General features: G+C 41.4%; 1 protein-coding gene across 2 annotated transcripts in view; it reads right to left on the bottom strand.

Annotated features, from left to right (window-relative positions):
- Nucleotides 1-16,989, bottom strand: part of TRIM67 (tripartite motif containing 67) — a 41,766-nt gene that overhangs the window by 17,556 nt on the left and 7,221 nt on the right. Inside the window, exons 2-6 of one of the 2 annotated variants that reach the window (XM_030268317.4) lie at nt 16,560-16,655; nt 12,616-12,738; nt 11,257-11,367; nt 8,920-9,079; nt 1,260-1,405 (exon numbers count right to left, since the gene is read on the bottom strand). In XM_030268317.4, the coding sequence (XP_030124177.1) occupies nt 1,260-1,405; nt 8,920-9,079; nt 11,257-11,367; nt 12,616-12,738; nt 16,560-16,655 (636 nt within the window). The remainder of the gene's footprint in view (nt 1-1,259; nt 1,406-8,919; nt 9,080-11,256; nt 11,368-12,615; nt 12,739-16,559; nt 16,656-16,989) is intronic. The other variant, XM_004176374.5, reaches the window with a different exon arrangement.

Raw genomic sequence — 16,989 nt, 5'->3', positions numbered from 1 at the left:
ATTCTAACAACTTATTCTAATTCTTCATTCATCACACAATGATAACCTTCTTACCTACTAACATTGACTATATTGGCAGCTCTCAGCAGCCATTCACAAAAGTATCTTTTCACAATTTCAGTAGCGGAAACCAGGCTCTTCAAATCTTTGTGAAATGTTACTCGGACAAACGAACTAAGGAGACCTTCCAAAAACCACAATGCCCTCTTCAAGATGCCCTGCCAATACTGCTGCCTCTTCTAATGAGGAGTGTCCATCAGGTACCTTTGCTGGCTATGGATGTAATGGTTTGGCAGTTCCTTAGGTGGATCCATGCCAGGACATTTTCAGCTTGAGAAATCTTTAGGTTTCCAGGGAGGAGCCAGTTTGCAGCTCCCGAAGAAATGCCATCACATTTTTGGCAAAATTCCCCACTTGTGAAGAGAGCGGCTGTACTCCACAACGATGTCCAGATGCTTTAGAGGCATCAGCCCCAAGGGAAAGCACTGGTCCTGAGCAACAGGAGCACGAAGCCTGCCTGAGGTAGAAGCCATAGTTTCTAGAGGACATGGCTGGAAGAAAGCTGATTGAATTGTTTCTCTAGTTTGTTAATCAGAATGTGTTGAAAAAAGTATGGGAGCCCATAAGCACCCTGCACCTGCAACCAGGAGCATCACGTTGTGGCATCATCCAGAGGATCTGGAAGGACAGCACTTGGGAAGCCTTTCCATATTTATCAGTTCCATATTTATCACAGTGTGACAGTGGAAAAAGCTTCCACCAACCTGGTCTTATCCACTCCCAGGGGAAAGCTTTAGAAATCCTGTATTCTTACGCAGGATCATATTTTTACTCAGAAAATCGGGAAAGACTGAGTTGCATTTCTGGGCCAAGAATGTCAGCTGTTGAAACAGGGTGCAATAGACAGATGAGAGTAGGGGCATCGAAGAAATTTCTGATTTGTGCAATGAACTACTTCCAGCTTCTCGTATTCAGCAGGCTTATATGTGATTTTCTACTCTGGAACGCACTGGGCATACCTCAAGGCCCTCTTTCCAAGAGCCCTGAGAATAACCTCGAATAAATTTCCTACCTAGGCCAGTGGTCCTTCTATTAAGCAGCATCTGTACTGCTTTCTCCACCAGCACAATGGAATTAGGGATGTTTTGACAATGCACATCTTCCCTACCCCTCTCCCCACCCTCAGACAGAAACAAATCCATATCTGGGGGAAACTCACATACAAAGAAACACAAATAAATGCTGAATGAAATTCTCACTCGGAATTGGCCACCATCTCCATCATCAAGTTCCAAGATATAACCCTCCACTGGGTTATGGCTCAAAGGTGGCATCCTCCAGGCCAATGTCACACTGTTATTCCTGGTGCAACACTTCTCCAGCTGCAGTAATGGGACAGGTGGCACTGAAACAGGAACTGGGTACAGGTTAGTGTAGCTCTGCCCTACCCCATTAGTCTGTGTTGTGAGCAGTATGGCAACTGCTCACCTCCTTCCCCTTGCAGGGGAGACAGTGTTTGTTAGGAAGAGAGTCCCTTCTCTTCCTTGAAACAAAATGCAGTAAAATTACATAACAAAATGTGGTTACCCAGTTAGACAAATCATTTCACTGAAATATGTAGACAGAAACATATCTGGACTTGATTGTCATGTCTCATAAGAACTAGAGTCTGGGGAATCCATGTGTGGTTTCCTTCCCAGGAGTCACTGTCTGGAAGAATTCTTTTTCACAGCAGAGCACACACTGTCCCCAAAAGGAGGGGCAGGGGGTGTCTCAGGCCATAGGGTGGCATGGCAGAGGCAATACTGCCCAGTGCATTAACAAAGAACTGGGTTCTTAACAAGCAGAGCAGCCACTCCTCCCAGCACAGCTGAGAGACAGCCTGAACTCCAATAGCAGGAAAACAATTCTTCACTACAGCTGGGGGTGGGGGTGGGGGGGGTGTGTTAAAAATCTAATTCATCCCTTCTTCTCCCCCTAGTTTTTCATCAAAACCACCTTGGATATGTTATCTTTATGGCAACCACACTTAAACTGTTCAAGTAAATTGTTCTGTTTGCAGACTTTATCTAAATCCCATGGTTCAGGTAGCAAAATGAACTTCTGCAACACAGGAGACTCCTCATGGAAATTACAAATGCAAATTTTTCTACAACATGCTTTTTCAGTGACTTGCTCAGAAGAAACACCAAGCGACTGTTTACCAGACCAGCATCTTAAAAATAAAAAGAAATAGAGTAAAATATTCAGCTGTGTCTCTGTGGGAAAGAGACCTCTATCCAACCTCTCCTAAACAAAACTAAGCTCTCAGTGTTCACTCTTTGCTGGCAATTATAATTTTAACCTTTTCAACCTCTGAAAATTTAGTCTTCTGGATGGAGCTGGCATGCATCTTATGCACTGTTGAAACCATGCAGGTTAAGTGGATGCAAATGATGCACAAAGCCTGCCTGGTCTTTTGCCCAAGGCTAAATTTTACCATTCAATATCTCAATATAATTTCTCCTGAGCTCAATCATGTCTTAGAAGAAACTGAGTGCTCTGAGAATTCATTGGCTTAATAATATCAGTTTGCTCTTCTTTTATATACTCTGCTTTGACCCTCTAGTTTATTTTCCTCCTTCTGTCTCCGTGAGAGCTAAGCCCTTGAGCTGTTACTTTCATCCTATTTTATGTTTCTGGATAAAAGAGGACTGTTCATGTTCTGTGTACCAAGCAGACAGTGGGAAAATGGATGCTACTGTGTGACAGGGCTGAGGCTTCACCCCCACTTTGGAAGTGACTCGAAAGTCAACATCACACTTGTGATAAACAGCACAGAAGCTACCACGGCTTTCCGCTGGCATTATCCATCACCACAGTGAACGCAGATGGTTGGTAGCCCAGAAGAATGAAACAAAAGAGCTTTATAAATTAGCTCTTGAAGGTTTTTCTGTGAAAAGGAAGCCTTGTTCCTATTCCTTGATATTTAAGGATGATTCAGAGGGTGTCATAAATAAAAACCTGCTTGTTTTCTCACATGGAAAGTTCAGACTTTTCTCTAGGAGACACTGTCTCTGGAGAAGTCACAGAAACGTGACAGGAGTCAAAAACCTGAAAATGAGGAATTCAGAGGTAATGTCATTTCTTAGGTGAACCATTTCAAGTTTAGTTTTGTCTGTGTTAGTTAACCTATGTATTCCTGACTGATGAGCCTGGGAGAAGATAGGGCTCTATCAGCCATCCACACTCCTGCCACTTTTGCTATCTGGTTAGCCCTCTTAGGAGACACTTGTCTGGCCCTCTCCATTTCTGAGACTCCTCCTAGCAAACTGGATGAAAACCTAATTCCTGAAGCTCATAAGATGCAAAATAGACAATGCCCATTGACTTCTGAATAAACCATTAACCTTTTCGATCTTGAAAAAAAACCTACTAACTCCTAGGAACACTGATAGAAGGCTTTCAGGAACTGTTCATGTTATGCACAATGCTGAGAAAAAGAGCAGAATTTTTTGGGGAAGGTATGTCTTTTACAATTCCCTATTAACTATGTAAATAGGAATGCTGTCTAGGAATAAAATATGCTTTCATCCAGTAGAGTGCTGTTGTTCCCACTTCCCAGTAGAAGTGTGAATTTTGACCCAATGTGTGAGAGTCTCACATATTATGGGGTAGTGCCTTGGCTCCTTTAATGTTGCTGGATATTCAGGGCTTTGTGGGTAATCCATATCAGCCTCCTGCTCTCTTTGATCCAGCCTGTGGCCTGAACTGCACAACTGTCCTGAAGGAGAGGCAAGAAATTTCTGCCAAGCAGCTGTGCAGCTTTGCTGCATGATGCTCTCTGTGCCTGACCTGCTGCTTTCTCCACTGGATGTGGATGGGCAGAGTTTGCCTTGATCTCAAATTCCCTATGGGAGGAGAAAAGATGAACACTTGTAAAAATCATAGGAAAGTGCAAAGTGACTTGAATAGTCGGGACACTGGTATATACTTCACAGCAACAAGCAATGGAATAGCACTAAGGAAAGAAAAAATACCAGGAAAGAAAAGACTCAGATGTTAAATTGCAGTTCTGTCCCACTTCCTGACCAATTTAAAGCTCTCAAGAGATTTTTTGGAAGGAAAACATTAAAAGTATAAAGGGAGAAATGATACTGCATTGACACAGCAGGACTTATTAATGAGTCTGAATGATGTCCTGCTACTTTAAAAGTGCTTTGTGCAGTCATTCTTCGATAAGAAATGTGACACTGACTAATGTCTCTTGTCACCTGAGCAGTCCCCAAAACACATTGCTCAATAGATCTCATGGCTAATCAGGGTAGTCCCCTCACAGGGTACAGTAGGGCTGCCCTAAGATACTGTCTCTTGTCCTCTTGACAAGCAAGTGGTGCAATGATATCATTCACCTTCCCAGACTAGTTTTTAAAGGACTAAATGCACCAAAATAATAGGACTCCTCAGAAACAGGAAAACTTCAGCTTTCTCCAAAACTGCAGTACAGCCCTGGAATAGCTTGAGTCACTGCTGTAGCAAGTGCCTTACAAACAGTGTTAAGAGAGAAGGAGAGACCACAAGGAGTTGAGTCCATGACACAGAGCAGAAAAAAAACAGAGGTAAAGCTTAAGATGAAAGAGCTGTCCTTTAATTATCAGGCCATACAGCTCATGCCTGGAGAAGAAGAGAAGATTTGTGGCAGACATTACTGGGGAATCTTCATGGTTTGCAGATGAGGAAAGGAGTCATCAGGACAAGGAGAAGGGGTATGTGAATGAATGTTCAGAGGTGGTACAGAAAAGTGGAGTAGCTATATATTTTTCTATTTTGTATTTAGTCCTGTTTTTCAGCCAATGAAGACTGCATGCCAGTTACAGCTGTGTGAACAAAACAAACCCGGAATGTGCATTTGCCTGTGCCAATAGCTTCAGCTGAGAATATGTGAAGTACACATTAAGCCAGGCATCAGAGGACAGGAATTTTGTGACTAGGCACTCAGTAAAAGCAACAGAGAGAAGAAAACATGGACAGAGAAAATTATCTGGGAAAGCTCAAAATGCTGGCAACTACTAGAGCTGTGTGAGAGTCTCTCAGGTCAGCTGGCCCAGGGAGTGTGGGACTCAGTGAGACCCTTTGATCAACACGACTGCCTAAGCATCACTTCTGCACCTATCACATCTCTGCACATTTAATTTGTTCTCAGATTGCTTCTTCTTTTGGTAAAAAAAGAAAAAGAACCCTATGATCTTTATTTTTTGAGATGAGCTTTAGATCTGTGCTTATAGAGAGTGCATCAGTAATGTAAATGAACATGTCATCAAAGCAAATGCAATGTGATTTGTTCTCATTTTCATTCTTTGTCTAACACAGTGAATCAATGTTTACTTACAAGCATGCTTTCACTCTAAATGACCCATGCAAGTTCAATAAGGTTGAATGAGGCCAGAGTTTGAAAAAAAAATAGAAATTCAATAATGTACTAAGTACTGATAACAATAATACAGATATTACATTGCAAAGCTTTTGGGAAAAAAAAAAACAACTTATAGTTGGAGAAGACATGCTTGCCCTGTTCTCCTAGATCTCCCCCAAACTTTCTTTACAGATCACTGGTATCATAAAAGCATCTGTTCTTGTCAGATCAACCAGTAAAATGACTTAATAACACTCATCTCAACACCAACATTTGGCAAAGACTGATGACTTGTTGGTGTGCTGGCATAGGCTGGATTGAAGAAAGAGGAGCAGATATGAAGAGACATATATATTTTTCTTTGTGAAACTGGATGCTCAGAAATATGGAAATCACACAATCACAGAACAGGTCAGTTTGGAAAGGACCATGGCGGGTCATCTGGTCCAACCTCCTTGCTCAAGCAGGGACTTCCTAGAGCATGTGGCACAGGATTGTGTCTCTACAGTTCCTGAACATCTCCAGTGAGGGAGATGCCACAACCTCTCTGGGCAATCTGTTCCAGTGCTCATGGTGATAAGCAGCAAAACATCACCATGCAACTGCAGCTTCTCCTTACAGTCAGCAAAGTGATGTTCCCAATTAGTTTGTGTGCTTGCTCCTGAAATGCTGAGTTGATTACTCTGCAACACCTGTATTTCTAGATGCAAGACCACTCTGCATGAGAAAACACAAACAGTGCATCTGCAGAAGGGCAAATCATGCCTGGCAAATTTGGTGGCCCTCTATGACACAATAACAGCAGTGGCAGATGAAGGGAAAGGACCTGGTGTCACCCACTTGGATTTGTGCAAAGCATTTGACACTGTCCCACATGACATCCCTCTCTAAAATGGAGAGACAAGAATTTTAATGGATGAACCTCTCAGCTGATAAGGAATTGGCTGGAAGAGTTATGGTCAATGGCTCCATGTACCATGTCCATCCCCAGGGCCCCCAACATAGGAAGGACATGGAACTGTTGGGGTAGATCTGGAAGAGGGCCACAAAGGTGATCAGAGGGCTGGAGCACATCTCCAGTGAACACACGCTGAGAGAGCTGGGGTTACTCAGCCTGAAGAAGACTCCAGGGAGACCATATTGTGGCCTTCCAGTACCTAAAGGGGGCTACTAGAGAGCTAGAGATGAATTTTCACAAGGGCATACAGTAATAGGACAAGGGAGGATGGCTTCAAACTGAAAGAGAGACAGTTTAGATTAGATATTAGGAGGAAAGCCTTTACTGTGAGGGTGGTGAGGCACTGGAACAGGGTGCCCAGGGAAGCCCTGGATGCCCCATTCCTGGAAGTGTTCAAGACCAGGCAGGATGGGTCTCTGAGCAACCTGATCTAGTGAAAAGCATTCCTTCCTGTGACAGGGGGCTGGGACTAGATGATCCTTAAGGTTCCCTTCCAACCCAGACCACTTTAAGATGCTTAAATAATGCAGAGTTGGTTGAGAATAAAGTTTCAGGTTAAAAAAAGGCCAAAGTGTCAGACTGAGAAGTTCAAATGGAAATAGGCTTGGTGTCATAAATGGAGAAAGAAAAATACATGTCTGTATACTAAACACTCCCCAATACCTATGAATGCTAGTTTGGAACTGGTCAGTGGCTTGTTCTGCCTGGGCACACAGAGGTGTGAAGGGTAACAATACCATCCCTGATGCACCTTAAGGAATGGTGGCCCTTTCCACTATTCTTTGTGTGGTGTGTCCATGGTCACACTGGTTGTGTTGACCAACCTGATGGGACATGCAACAGATAATCCCTGGTCAGGACCAAGACAGCTCAAGCAAAAGCCTTTCCTGAGGGCTAACCCTGCCTCTGGGGAGCAAAGCCCAAGGGTGTTTGGAAGCTCTGCACAGGTTTGGGCTGCAAAATCCTGTCTTCTTCTCTGCCCCTCAGATTGTGTCGAACCAGAGCTTCCCTGCCATTTATGAAAAATGAGAGCGTAGCAGGTAACACTATAATTCAAAAAGCACAAGTGAATCTAGCTCCATTAAAGTTTTGTAAGTCTTCAAGTTTAAAGCCAGATGAATGTCCACAAGCCACAAGTACCTAAGCTGCTCTCACCTCAGGTAACCTGTGGTTAACTAGCAATCTATGTGACTAGTTTAACTAAATTTTTCCTATGTTTGTTAAGTAGAGTGGCGGGAGTATTAAATATATTTCACAATAAATATGGCTAACATTAAATATAAACTGATTTTTTAAAGACAAGTGTAAACAGCATTCAGAGGAGTTTTATCTGTGATATTCCTTCTCTCTTGACTCCACTTGCCTGTCTGACAGCATTTCAAAGGAGCAGTTCAGAGGTGTTTATTGAATAACTTTAAAACAGCCTGTTTATGCCAAGATGCAAAGCATTCTTGGTGAGCAGACTCTGGCCTTTAACTGTTTGTACATTGTTTCTCCACATATCTGCCAAATTATCTACCCTAATTACTTCATCTTTGGTGTCTTAGATGCAGAATTAGGCCCAGAGAGAACACATAAGCGGAACAAAGTTCCTTATGCTTGCTCAAACCAAAAAAAAAAGAAAGTTCATCTGACATCACTACATGATTATCCTTAACTCATTCACTGACTTCTGGCAGCCTCTATCCTGTCACCCACATGTATAATTAAGGCTTGAATCACCACTGAGAGAAGCTAATTACATCATTCCCAGGGACCACAATGGCTTTCAAACCCAACTGTTCTATGGCTCTGTCTAATTCTGATGCAGTTCTCATCCTGCTCCATATAAACTAACCCCATTACAAGCTCATTATGTTTCTTTTTTTTTAATGTCAGTGAGATGTCCTATTCATCACCTTCTTCTTTCAGATACATTTTTTAATGCCAGTTCCTTCTAGCTTGTCCATCAGAATTATCCAGATACCTGGAACCATGGAATGGTACAGCCATGGAGCTACTTTCCCCTTCTGTGCTACAGCCATAGAGGTACTTTCCCCTTGTGAATCTCTTCCTCGTGATTTTTTTATTAAGATGGGCAATGTTTGCAGCACAGTCCAGATACAAGTCAAAGGTCAAAGGCTAAGTTTTTTTTTCCCTATTCAAGCATAAGTTTGTGTGTAATATTTATTTTCTACTTCAGCTGTTTCTGACAAGATAGGGGTAACTGGTATCTTGAATTAACCACGTCAAACCTAGGAATGCTACAAAATGGCATGAAGTTTCATGCAGCTCATGTCTTATTAATCTTCAAAGCCCTACTTGAAGAAGTTATCTTTACAACCTTTAAGTGCATCTGGTATTTCTATCTGAGCGTGTTCACCTCAAATTCATGCACTTAAACATTATATATGTGAAGGGAGCGCACCTTTCCAGGTAACACCCAGTGGCCTGAATTTGCCTGAAAACCTTTTCAAACTACCCAGTCAATTCAAGTCATTCCTCCTTCCTCCTTTAGTGTTCTCACACCTCCCAGAACTGTTTCAACACAGGCATGAAAAACAGGAAAAGGAAAATCATAAAAGCTCACCCCTACATTTCATCTGAATAAAATCCAGCTGATGAATTGACTGCAGTAAAGGTTCACTATCCAGAGTCAAGTCAAACTCAGCAGATACTTTTGGCTCCAAGGCTCCTTTGACCCACTGTTCCTGAGATACCTGAACTCGCTTGATTAAAGCATCTGAAATCTGAAAGAGAGAATCAGGTTTATAATGACATGGCAGATGCACACATTAAAAATGACAGAATGCCTGTGAGATACAGCACAAAGGAAACAGGATTAAGACAGCAAAACAGATGAGATGGAATCTGGTCCTTTTGGGGTGAGGTCCATTTATGTTGCATCTTTTCATCTTGTCTTTTCAAAATAAATCTCATATGAGGCTAGGAAAGTAAAAACTGCATTTATAAAGCCTGTTAAGATTATGCTGTGTGTCATGCCTTTGAATGCTACATATAATTCTGTACTCTGTTCTCTGATCTGCATGGTCTACTTCTGCTCTGCTGTTTAAAAAGAAGTTGCACAAAGAGAGGCTTAAATGTTTGAGTCTCTCCATTCAGCAGAGACGATTCAGTGGATGAAAGCTGAAGGATTAAAAAAATCAAGTGGTAAGGAAGGTGTGTATTACTCACAGTGAGGATGATAAATCATCAGATAGAGTTTCACATATATGATGGATTTTTACCATTACATCAAAACTGAACTTAATTTTTAAAGATTTGCTCTATCTAAGCCCACAGACAATCAGACCAAAAGTCAAACTAAAATGATCACAACAGACACTTCAGGAAGTTAAGTCTTGGCTCTGTGGAAATCAATGAACTCAACTGTGTTCAGTGAAGCTGCCATTTGGATATCTGGAGTCCCTGACAGTGAACTTCCTGTAAGTCACAGGGAGTAGAATTTTTTTCTGGGTATAACAGAGAGAGTTTTCCTTTGTTGCAGGAATTTGGATACTTTTCCTCATTGCTTTTACTGAGGACACTCCAGTCTGAGCCTCTGCACCAATGGCTCCTAATCAGCCTGTGCAGTAAGTGGAGGAGCATCCCACAGCCTCCTGCAACCTTGGAGTCACTTACTGGGATGCTGGATGGATCCTTTGGCCATGTCTCAATATCCTGGCTGCAGGAATAGTTGCTCAAAGTAATGCAGTGCCTGAGTGTCTGCTGGCTGTCTTGAAAGCATCATTAGATTAACCAGGAGAAAGTAAAAGCAAAAAAAAAAAATTTTTAAATAAAGGAGGCTGAAGAAACTGAAGTCACAGAAGTTACAGGGAAAGTAAGCTGAAAATAAAGCATATATCTAAATAGCATGAAGGTAAGACCTAAAGGTTTTGTTTGTCCTGTAGTGTCCAACCAACAGCCTGTTAAAATCTGTGCAACCTTGAGATTAATCTACACCACACATTCCCCTCTCTTGCTTGAGACCAGACATGACAGCAACAATCAGTCTGGAGTGTTAATAGGTTTAGGTTGGCTAATTCTCATCCTGTTTTTTAGGGATGCTCTGACAAATCCCTGACACTTATGCATTCATGTGTGCAGGTCATTTTGTTTGACATACCCTTCTTTTTAGGCAATAAATAAGGTGACAAAACTACAAGGGCAAAATAAAATTATTAATAAATATATAAGAATAAATTAAGCAAAATAATTTATGGGGAAAAAACACTGTTATGTTTTGTCTCATCAATAGACATTTTCACTGTTTGCACATAAGAAATAATATCCTACAAATCAAGGCAATTGTTGGCTAGGCCATATTTTGCAAAGAAAATGTACCTGAAGCTGCCACAGGTCTTGATGCAACGATCTCAGTGGAGCAAACCTGCATACAGCCACTTCAGACTAGATTTCCTTACAGGGGAGGTGCTGAAAGGACTCTTTTACACAGGAAAGCAAAGGGGAGAAGCACAAGGGGGAGAAATACTACTATACTACTCTGCTGAGTCACTGACCTCTCCAAATTAATCAGAGCATTCTGTGGGGCCCTGTGTTGGGTTTCTCAGATGAGAATAAAATAATATTCTGCAAAAAGCTATCATTAGCTGCATAGCATCTTTTTCTCAGCCCAGAAGGAAGGGTTGGCAAGAGGAAAGACATCAGGAGTTCAGGGAGTCGTGTGACCACTAACAGGGTGTAGCTGTTAAAGCCATCTCTTTGCTGGGACACTCATGCAGTCACCAGGCTCTCTGAGTTTTTAGACAGTACTTACAGGAGTTAAGGTGAACCTGCCTTGGAGGTGGAAGGTGCTAAATAACAAAACAACACATTTTTAGACTTAGCTTTAATGTATTTTCTTTGGTTTTGTGGTTTGTTTTTTTGGTTTTTTTTTTTTCCCCCAGAACATTAGGAAGAAAAATACCTGTAAAAACCCAGAGGGATCATTTTCTTTGATAACTTCTAGGCAGTATTCCATAAGCCCTGTTGACTGGCGTAGCTTCAGTGTACAGTGATTTATCTGGTCCCAAACAACCTGGAAAACAAACATCAGTAGAGTTCTGACTGCCTCAGCTTCCAGTCAATTGTATGAAATTATTTCAGTAGAGACAGGGAATGGGAGAGTGTGTTAAATCTATGCTTAATTTAGCTGCCATATGGCTATTGCCATATCTCCATCAGCTTCACTCACTTGCTCTGTATTGTAAATAGCGATAATTAGCTTGGCAAAATGTTGTGCACAGGGAATCTCAATTTTCAGAGCAGATTAATTTCTCAAAGATTAGGCTTGCTTGGGGCAGAGAGGGCACAGAACATGTCTCTGCATTTGCAGTGTTCACATTTCCAGTCACACTTTCACTAACATCTGAGTTTTTAAAAAGCCCTTCACTTTAGAGGCAAACTGCTGAAGTGGTTTCTCGCAGAGAATACCCTAACATTCTCTTCACAATTTATCATTGAACCTGCTCTGCTTAAGAACACATTGCTGGAATTAAGAAATAAAATAGATGCACTCCATTTTTCCAGATTTTGGCCTTGATTCTGCTGTCACATGGCTGTGGACTAGGTCTAGTAGCACTGTGTTCTGTAGGACTATTTGTGACAGCAATAAACTGCAGAGTTTGCTGTCCTGTCAGCTGTATGTCCTGAGTGCTGGCTCTTGTTAAGCAAGCTGAATGCTGATCTCAGGTGGATTTTGTTAACTAATATGTTAGATAATCCATTTCAGTTTGTCCTTCTGCCTTAGATGCTTCTAATGTGAATGGCACCATAGTACCTCAAAATCATATAAAGATCAGCATTTTAAGAAATGTGTCTATTTAAATATTTCTTGACTGCTACTTCATTCAAACACTTTAGATTTCTTCTTGCCATCTCCTTTTACTGCATTTCTTTAATATATTTTGAGTAGCTCATGTATTTCTGAAGGTGGCTTACCTGAATTTAAAATTTTGAGGAGATATCAAAATCATAACTGTTTACTTGGGCATAAGGTGCCAAAATCCAAACAACACACAGGTTTCGCTGATAAGCACATCTCAACAGATAGCCCCAAATCATCAGATAAATAAAGATTGATGGCCTGATTCAACAAACTGCTGAAGTATATCCATCATTTAATGTGCGTAGGCACAGTTCCATTAAACTGCTGAACTGGAACCTGCTAAAGGAACTTTAGAATTTGGTCACTAGGAGATTTCATGGTGTAAAGAGTTGGGGAACTTGACAAACCACACCAGGTACCTATCAGCAGCTGTGCTGAGCTGATGAGAGGAGTGCTCACCTTCAGCTTGTGCTCGCGTTCCTTGGTGACCTTTGTGAGCAGTTTTGCCTTTTGCCGTGTTAACGCGTCCACCAAGGCATCGCACTGAGCCACGAGACAGGCTTCATAATCCAGCCCGTTCTCCTACAACAACAACACAGTCATACCCATCAAAGAAAGCACAGTTTGCAGCTTAAGCTACTGCTCATACCTGCTTTTCTGTTCAGAAGAGATTATCTTTCAAGACCCTCAGCATTTTTGTTGCCTTTCTGATTTCATTACAGCTGTACCACTAATAGCTGCATGCTGCAAAATGAAACAGTAACATGCCATGGCACAAATGGTCTTATTCAAAACCATGATTTACTGGCACTTTCCCGACGACAGATGTAGTACAACATAACGTAAATGCTAAGTGTAACATACACAGTGCATACATACATAAGAGGATTCTGCTCCAATCTGTTTTAATTATCCCACTGTAGCAACTTTGAAATCACTGGCTCTGTACCACAGCAATTAGAACAGAATTATGGACCAGAATCTGGTCTACTGGCTTATTACAAGGAAATTAATGAGGTACAAAGCCCTAAGGTTTGCTTCGGGTACTTTTTTTAAAATAGCTAGCACTTGGCAGTGGAACTATGTACTTGATTAGCTTTTAAAAAAAGAGAAAACTTTTTATTCACATTATGGTAAAATTCTTTGCTAGGCAGAAACCAGCATGAGGTATACAACACTGAGCCTTTAGTAGGCTCTGGGAACAATTTAGCATTACATAAATCCCTGGAACTGCTTCTGTAGTACCCTTTCAAAGGAAGACTCTCCCTCACCTCCTCTGCTCATGAGACTAGAAGGAGAAAATTTTCAAGCTCCTCTTCCAAGGAGATATTTAGGTGTGCTATCAGCTTTCCTCCCAAATAACCCAATTTAAAAAGAAAAAAAAAATAATTAAACGTGAGAAGATTTTAAATATGTACTGAAGGAGAAGCACTTATTTGCTAAGACATTATACTCCCCTAACTCATTACTATCTCTTAGCTCTTTCGCTTTCTACTAATTTGCTTTGTCTTCCTTATTTTGAGTTAAATTTTTTCAGCACTGTACTCCCTTCCCTCACTGTGACCCGTGCATCCCATTCTCCAGCTGATGGATGCAGGGTCAGTGCTCCCTGAGAAGGCCCCACTGCAGTCCCAGACCTGCTGGTGAGATATGGGCGGGGGTTTATCTGGCGGTGGGGAGACACCAGACGGCTCAGCTCCTGCTCACAGGTTTGTCTTGGACTCTTCCTGTCTGCATCTCTCCCTCCTGGGCTGGGTATCACACCCAGCTTCCCCTTAAGCCCATTTCCATCCCATTACAGCTGAAGTGCTGCTTTGTGCACAGAGCCTGAATCAGTCGGTGGCTGTAGTGCATAATTTCTCTCCTCGTTTTCTGCTCACGCATCAAACGGGTGTTTGGCGATATGCCTCCTTCGAGTGAGAAAGTATGAAATTGTTACAGCAGATGGGAAAATGGGAAAATCAGATCATGACAGCAACAAGGAGAAGCAAGGAAGCAACAGGAGCAATGAGTATCTGAAAAGAAAAGACCAAGAGATATAAAAGTGACCTCAGAGAAGAGGAAGGCAGGAAAAAAGAGGGGGAAACATCAGATCTGCAAAGCAGGGAAAAGAAAAATAGATTACAGATTTGCAAATTGCCCCAGGTAAGAAGAAAGCATGGTTCCTGGTAGCTCTGGCAAAATCAGAGAGAAGATAAAGAGTGTGAATGGCTGCCTGGTCTGCAGCACATTGAGACTGGATAATAAGTTCTGCATATTGCTTGCTCCTTTGTGTAAAAATATTACTAAAATACATTTTTGCTGAGGGGTAAATGTCCATATGCGAGTGCGGCAAGCGTCATAAGATTTCTGCTGTAAATAGCCTGCTCTGAGATATGTGTGTCTGGCAATAAACCCATGCACAAAGGCTACATCTGTTCCCCCACAAAGTAACAGTACAAGAACTGGTTTTTGTCCAAATGTCAAAAGGCACAAACTGGCTCATGACACATCTAAACCCTTTCCCCTCGGAGAGTGTGGCTGTACCAAAGCTGACTACCAGGAGCATTCCCTGCTATGTACTATCATCAAAGGTAGCTCAAACATTGCATGAGAGGAGTGCAATTTGTCACGGGAGAAAACCATTCCAGGGAGCTCCTTAAGGGTTAAAGTGTGTGAGTGATCATCTTGGAACTGTGCCCCAGCCTTGTTTTACTTAGGAATACAATATGCAGCTGATTAGTCCTGACATTTTGATTTGCTGAAATTTGATGTTTCATTCAGGCCCAGGATGAACACGTGAGGGTCAGATTCAGACTTGTGCCCAGACTTGGCTAAATGTAGAGGATACTGCTGGATGTAGTTTCCTCTTCTGAGCTCTCCTCTAGCATTTTAAGCAATGAGCAGCATCAAAGAAATGGCTTGGTCTTTTGATCCAACTGTAGCAGCTCCCTTATGCAGAGCAATTTGGCAGTGATTTTATTGAAACACATTAAAGGATTTTACAGCATACTCATAAATAGTCATAATAGGCCACTTCTAGGTTTCAGGAGGGAAAAATACATTTGTAATGGAGCTAGATGACTCAAGAAAGATTGGTGATAGACTACTGTTTTGGATGGGTTAGCCCATCCTAAAATAGCTGTTCATACCTACAGGAAGAAATGCTCTCTAGAGGTGCCTGTCTTTTCTCCTTGGACAGTGAAAGAAGTCTAAATGAGTAGACTACCTAACTATGTGAGCTACATAACTGTTAAATGGGTAAATCAGCTGAGAAAACATCACACTCTAGCCAAAATACAGCACTTTACAAGTGCCAGTCAGTGACCTTGCACTGGTTTCTTTCAATTAAATGTCCCTTAATTTTACCAGTTTCTCATTTTGGTGTGTTCCCTTCCCCACACGGCTGTGGGAGACAGTGAGGGTGCGTTGTCAGGCTGCCCTGAGGCAGCCCAAGAGCTTGGGCATCTCTCGTAGTACGAATTGATCCTCTGGGGTTTTAAGTGGAATACTTCAATGAATAAATAATAAACTTTTTGAATTTCTGCTTTGGTTTTCTGTTACTAACAAGCACAGGACTTGATGAAAGATGAGCAAGCAGCAGAGGGGCTACTGAAGAGCAAGTGATGCATATCCCATTGTCGAGCATTGCTGCAGCAGAAAACAAGTGTCCCCTCCTGGACACTGTGCAGCTCAGAGTGGCACATTTCCAGGTACATTCCACAGGGTGAGAAGGACCTTGAGGATCATCTGACCTCCAGCACTGATGAGTCTAAATTTGATTGAAATTAATGCTTGTTTAATTTTGGGTTTGTGCCCTCAATTACTGCACTCACTATGAGCTCTTTTTCTGACTATTAAATCTGGACAATTACAGGCATGAAAATAACTTACCCTCCAATAAACGACACATTGATTTAGCAGTGGTCACTTCTTTTTTTTTAGTAGAATATTCCTGTATTTTGGAGTACGTGTAGGACATTCTTACAAACACTCTAATAGGCAGGCTGACTGGATTTTTTTTCAGAAATTAGTGCATTTTCAGGAAATGTAAGATGAAAAGCTAGCAGTAAATTTTGAATGTGTTAAAATGAGAATTTATCCTAAATGCCAAATTCAAGCAATTGCAGTTAGGGAAGAGTCTAGAAGCATGACTAATGGATTCAATCAAACACTAATCAACACAGCTCAGATGTCCAGTATTGAGTATCAGCTTTTTGCAACAAACAGCAAACAATCTAGCAGCTAAGAGGGGGTTTGTGGGCATTATTTGATGAATAATTTTACCTAGCAAATCCATTAAAGGAAGGTCAGATGATTCCAGGAAAAATGAGAATAGCATAGGAGACAAAGTCATCAAATAAATTATTCACTCAGTTCTATTGATTACTGTATTATCAAAACAGATTATATTCTACAGTTACCTGGATCTGCTGCAATAAATTTTTCAGCTGAACTAAAAATTCTTTAGCTTCCTTTGCTTTATCTGAAACACCATTTAAAGCCTGAGACAGCTGCGCCTGCAAGAGAGAAAAAAGGTGGAGAAAAAAGAAAAAGTAAGTGATAAAATGCAAATGTTTTTCTTAGTAATCCTTGAATTTGATGATTAATAATGTGCCAAAAGGCTTGCATGTAGTCCTAATTCCATGAAGTGTTTGTGATAGAAGAGAACAGTTATTATTTTTACTGTAATCAGATTTAATGAGGGTGAAATATGCATGTGGGGGCAGTCAAGTATTGTGTCTGCATGTTCCACTTTATTGCAGCAACTTGGTAAGTCAAACACCTTTTTATAAAACAGCTACCCACATGCATAAGGAGGTAGTAGTCTTACACTTACACAGTAGAATCTGT

This window comes from Taeniopygia guttata, chromosome 3 (genome assembly GCF_048771995.1).
Source record: "Taeniopygia guttata chromosome 3, bTaeGut7.mat, whole genome shotgun sequence".
NCBI classification, from domain to species: domain Eukaryota; kingdom Metazoa; phylum Chordata; class Aves; order Passeriformes; family Estrildidae; genus Taeniopygia; species Taeniopygia guttata.
This window is presented reverse-complemented; position numbering and strand designations above follow the sequence as displayed.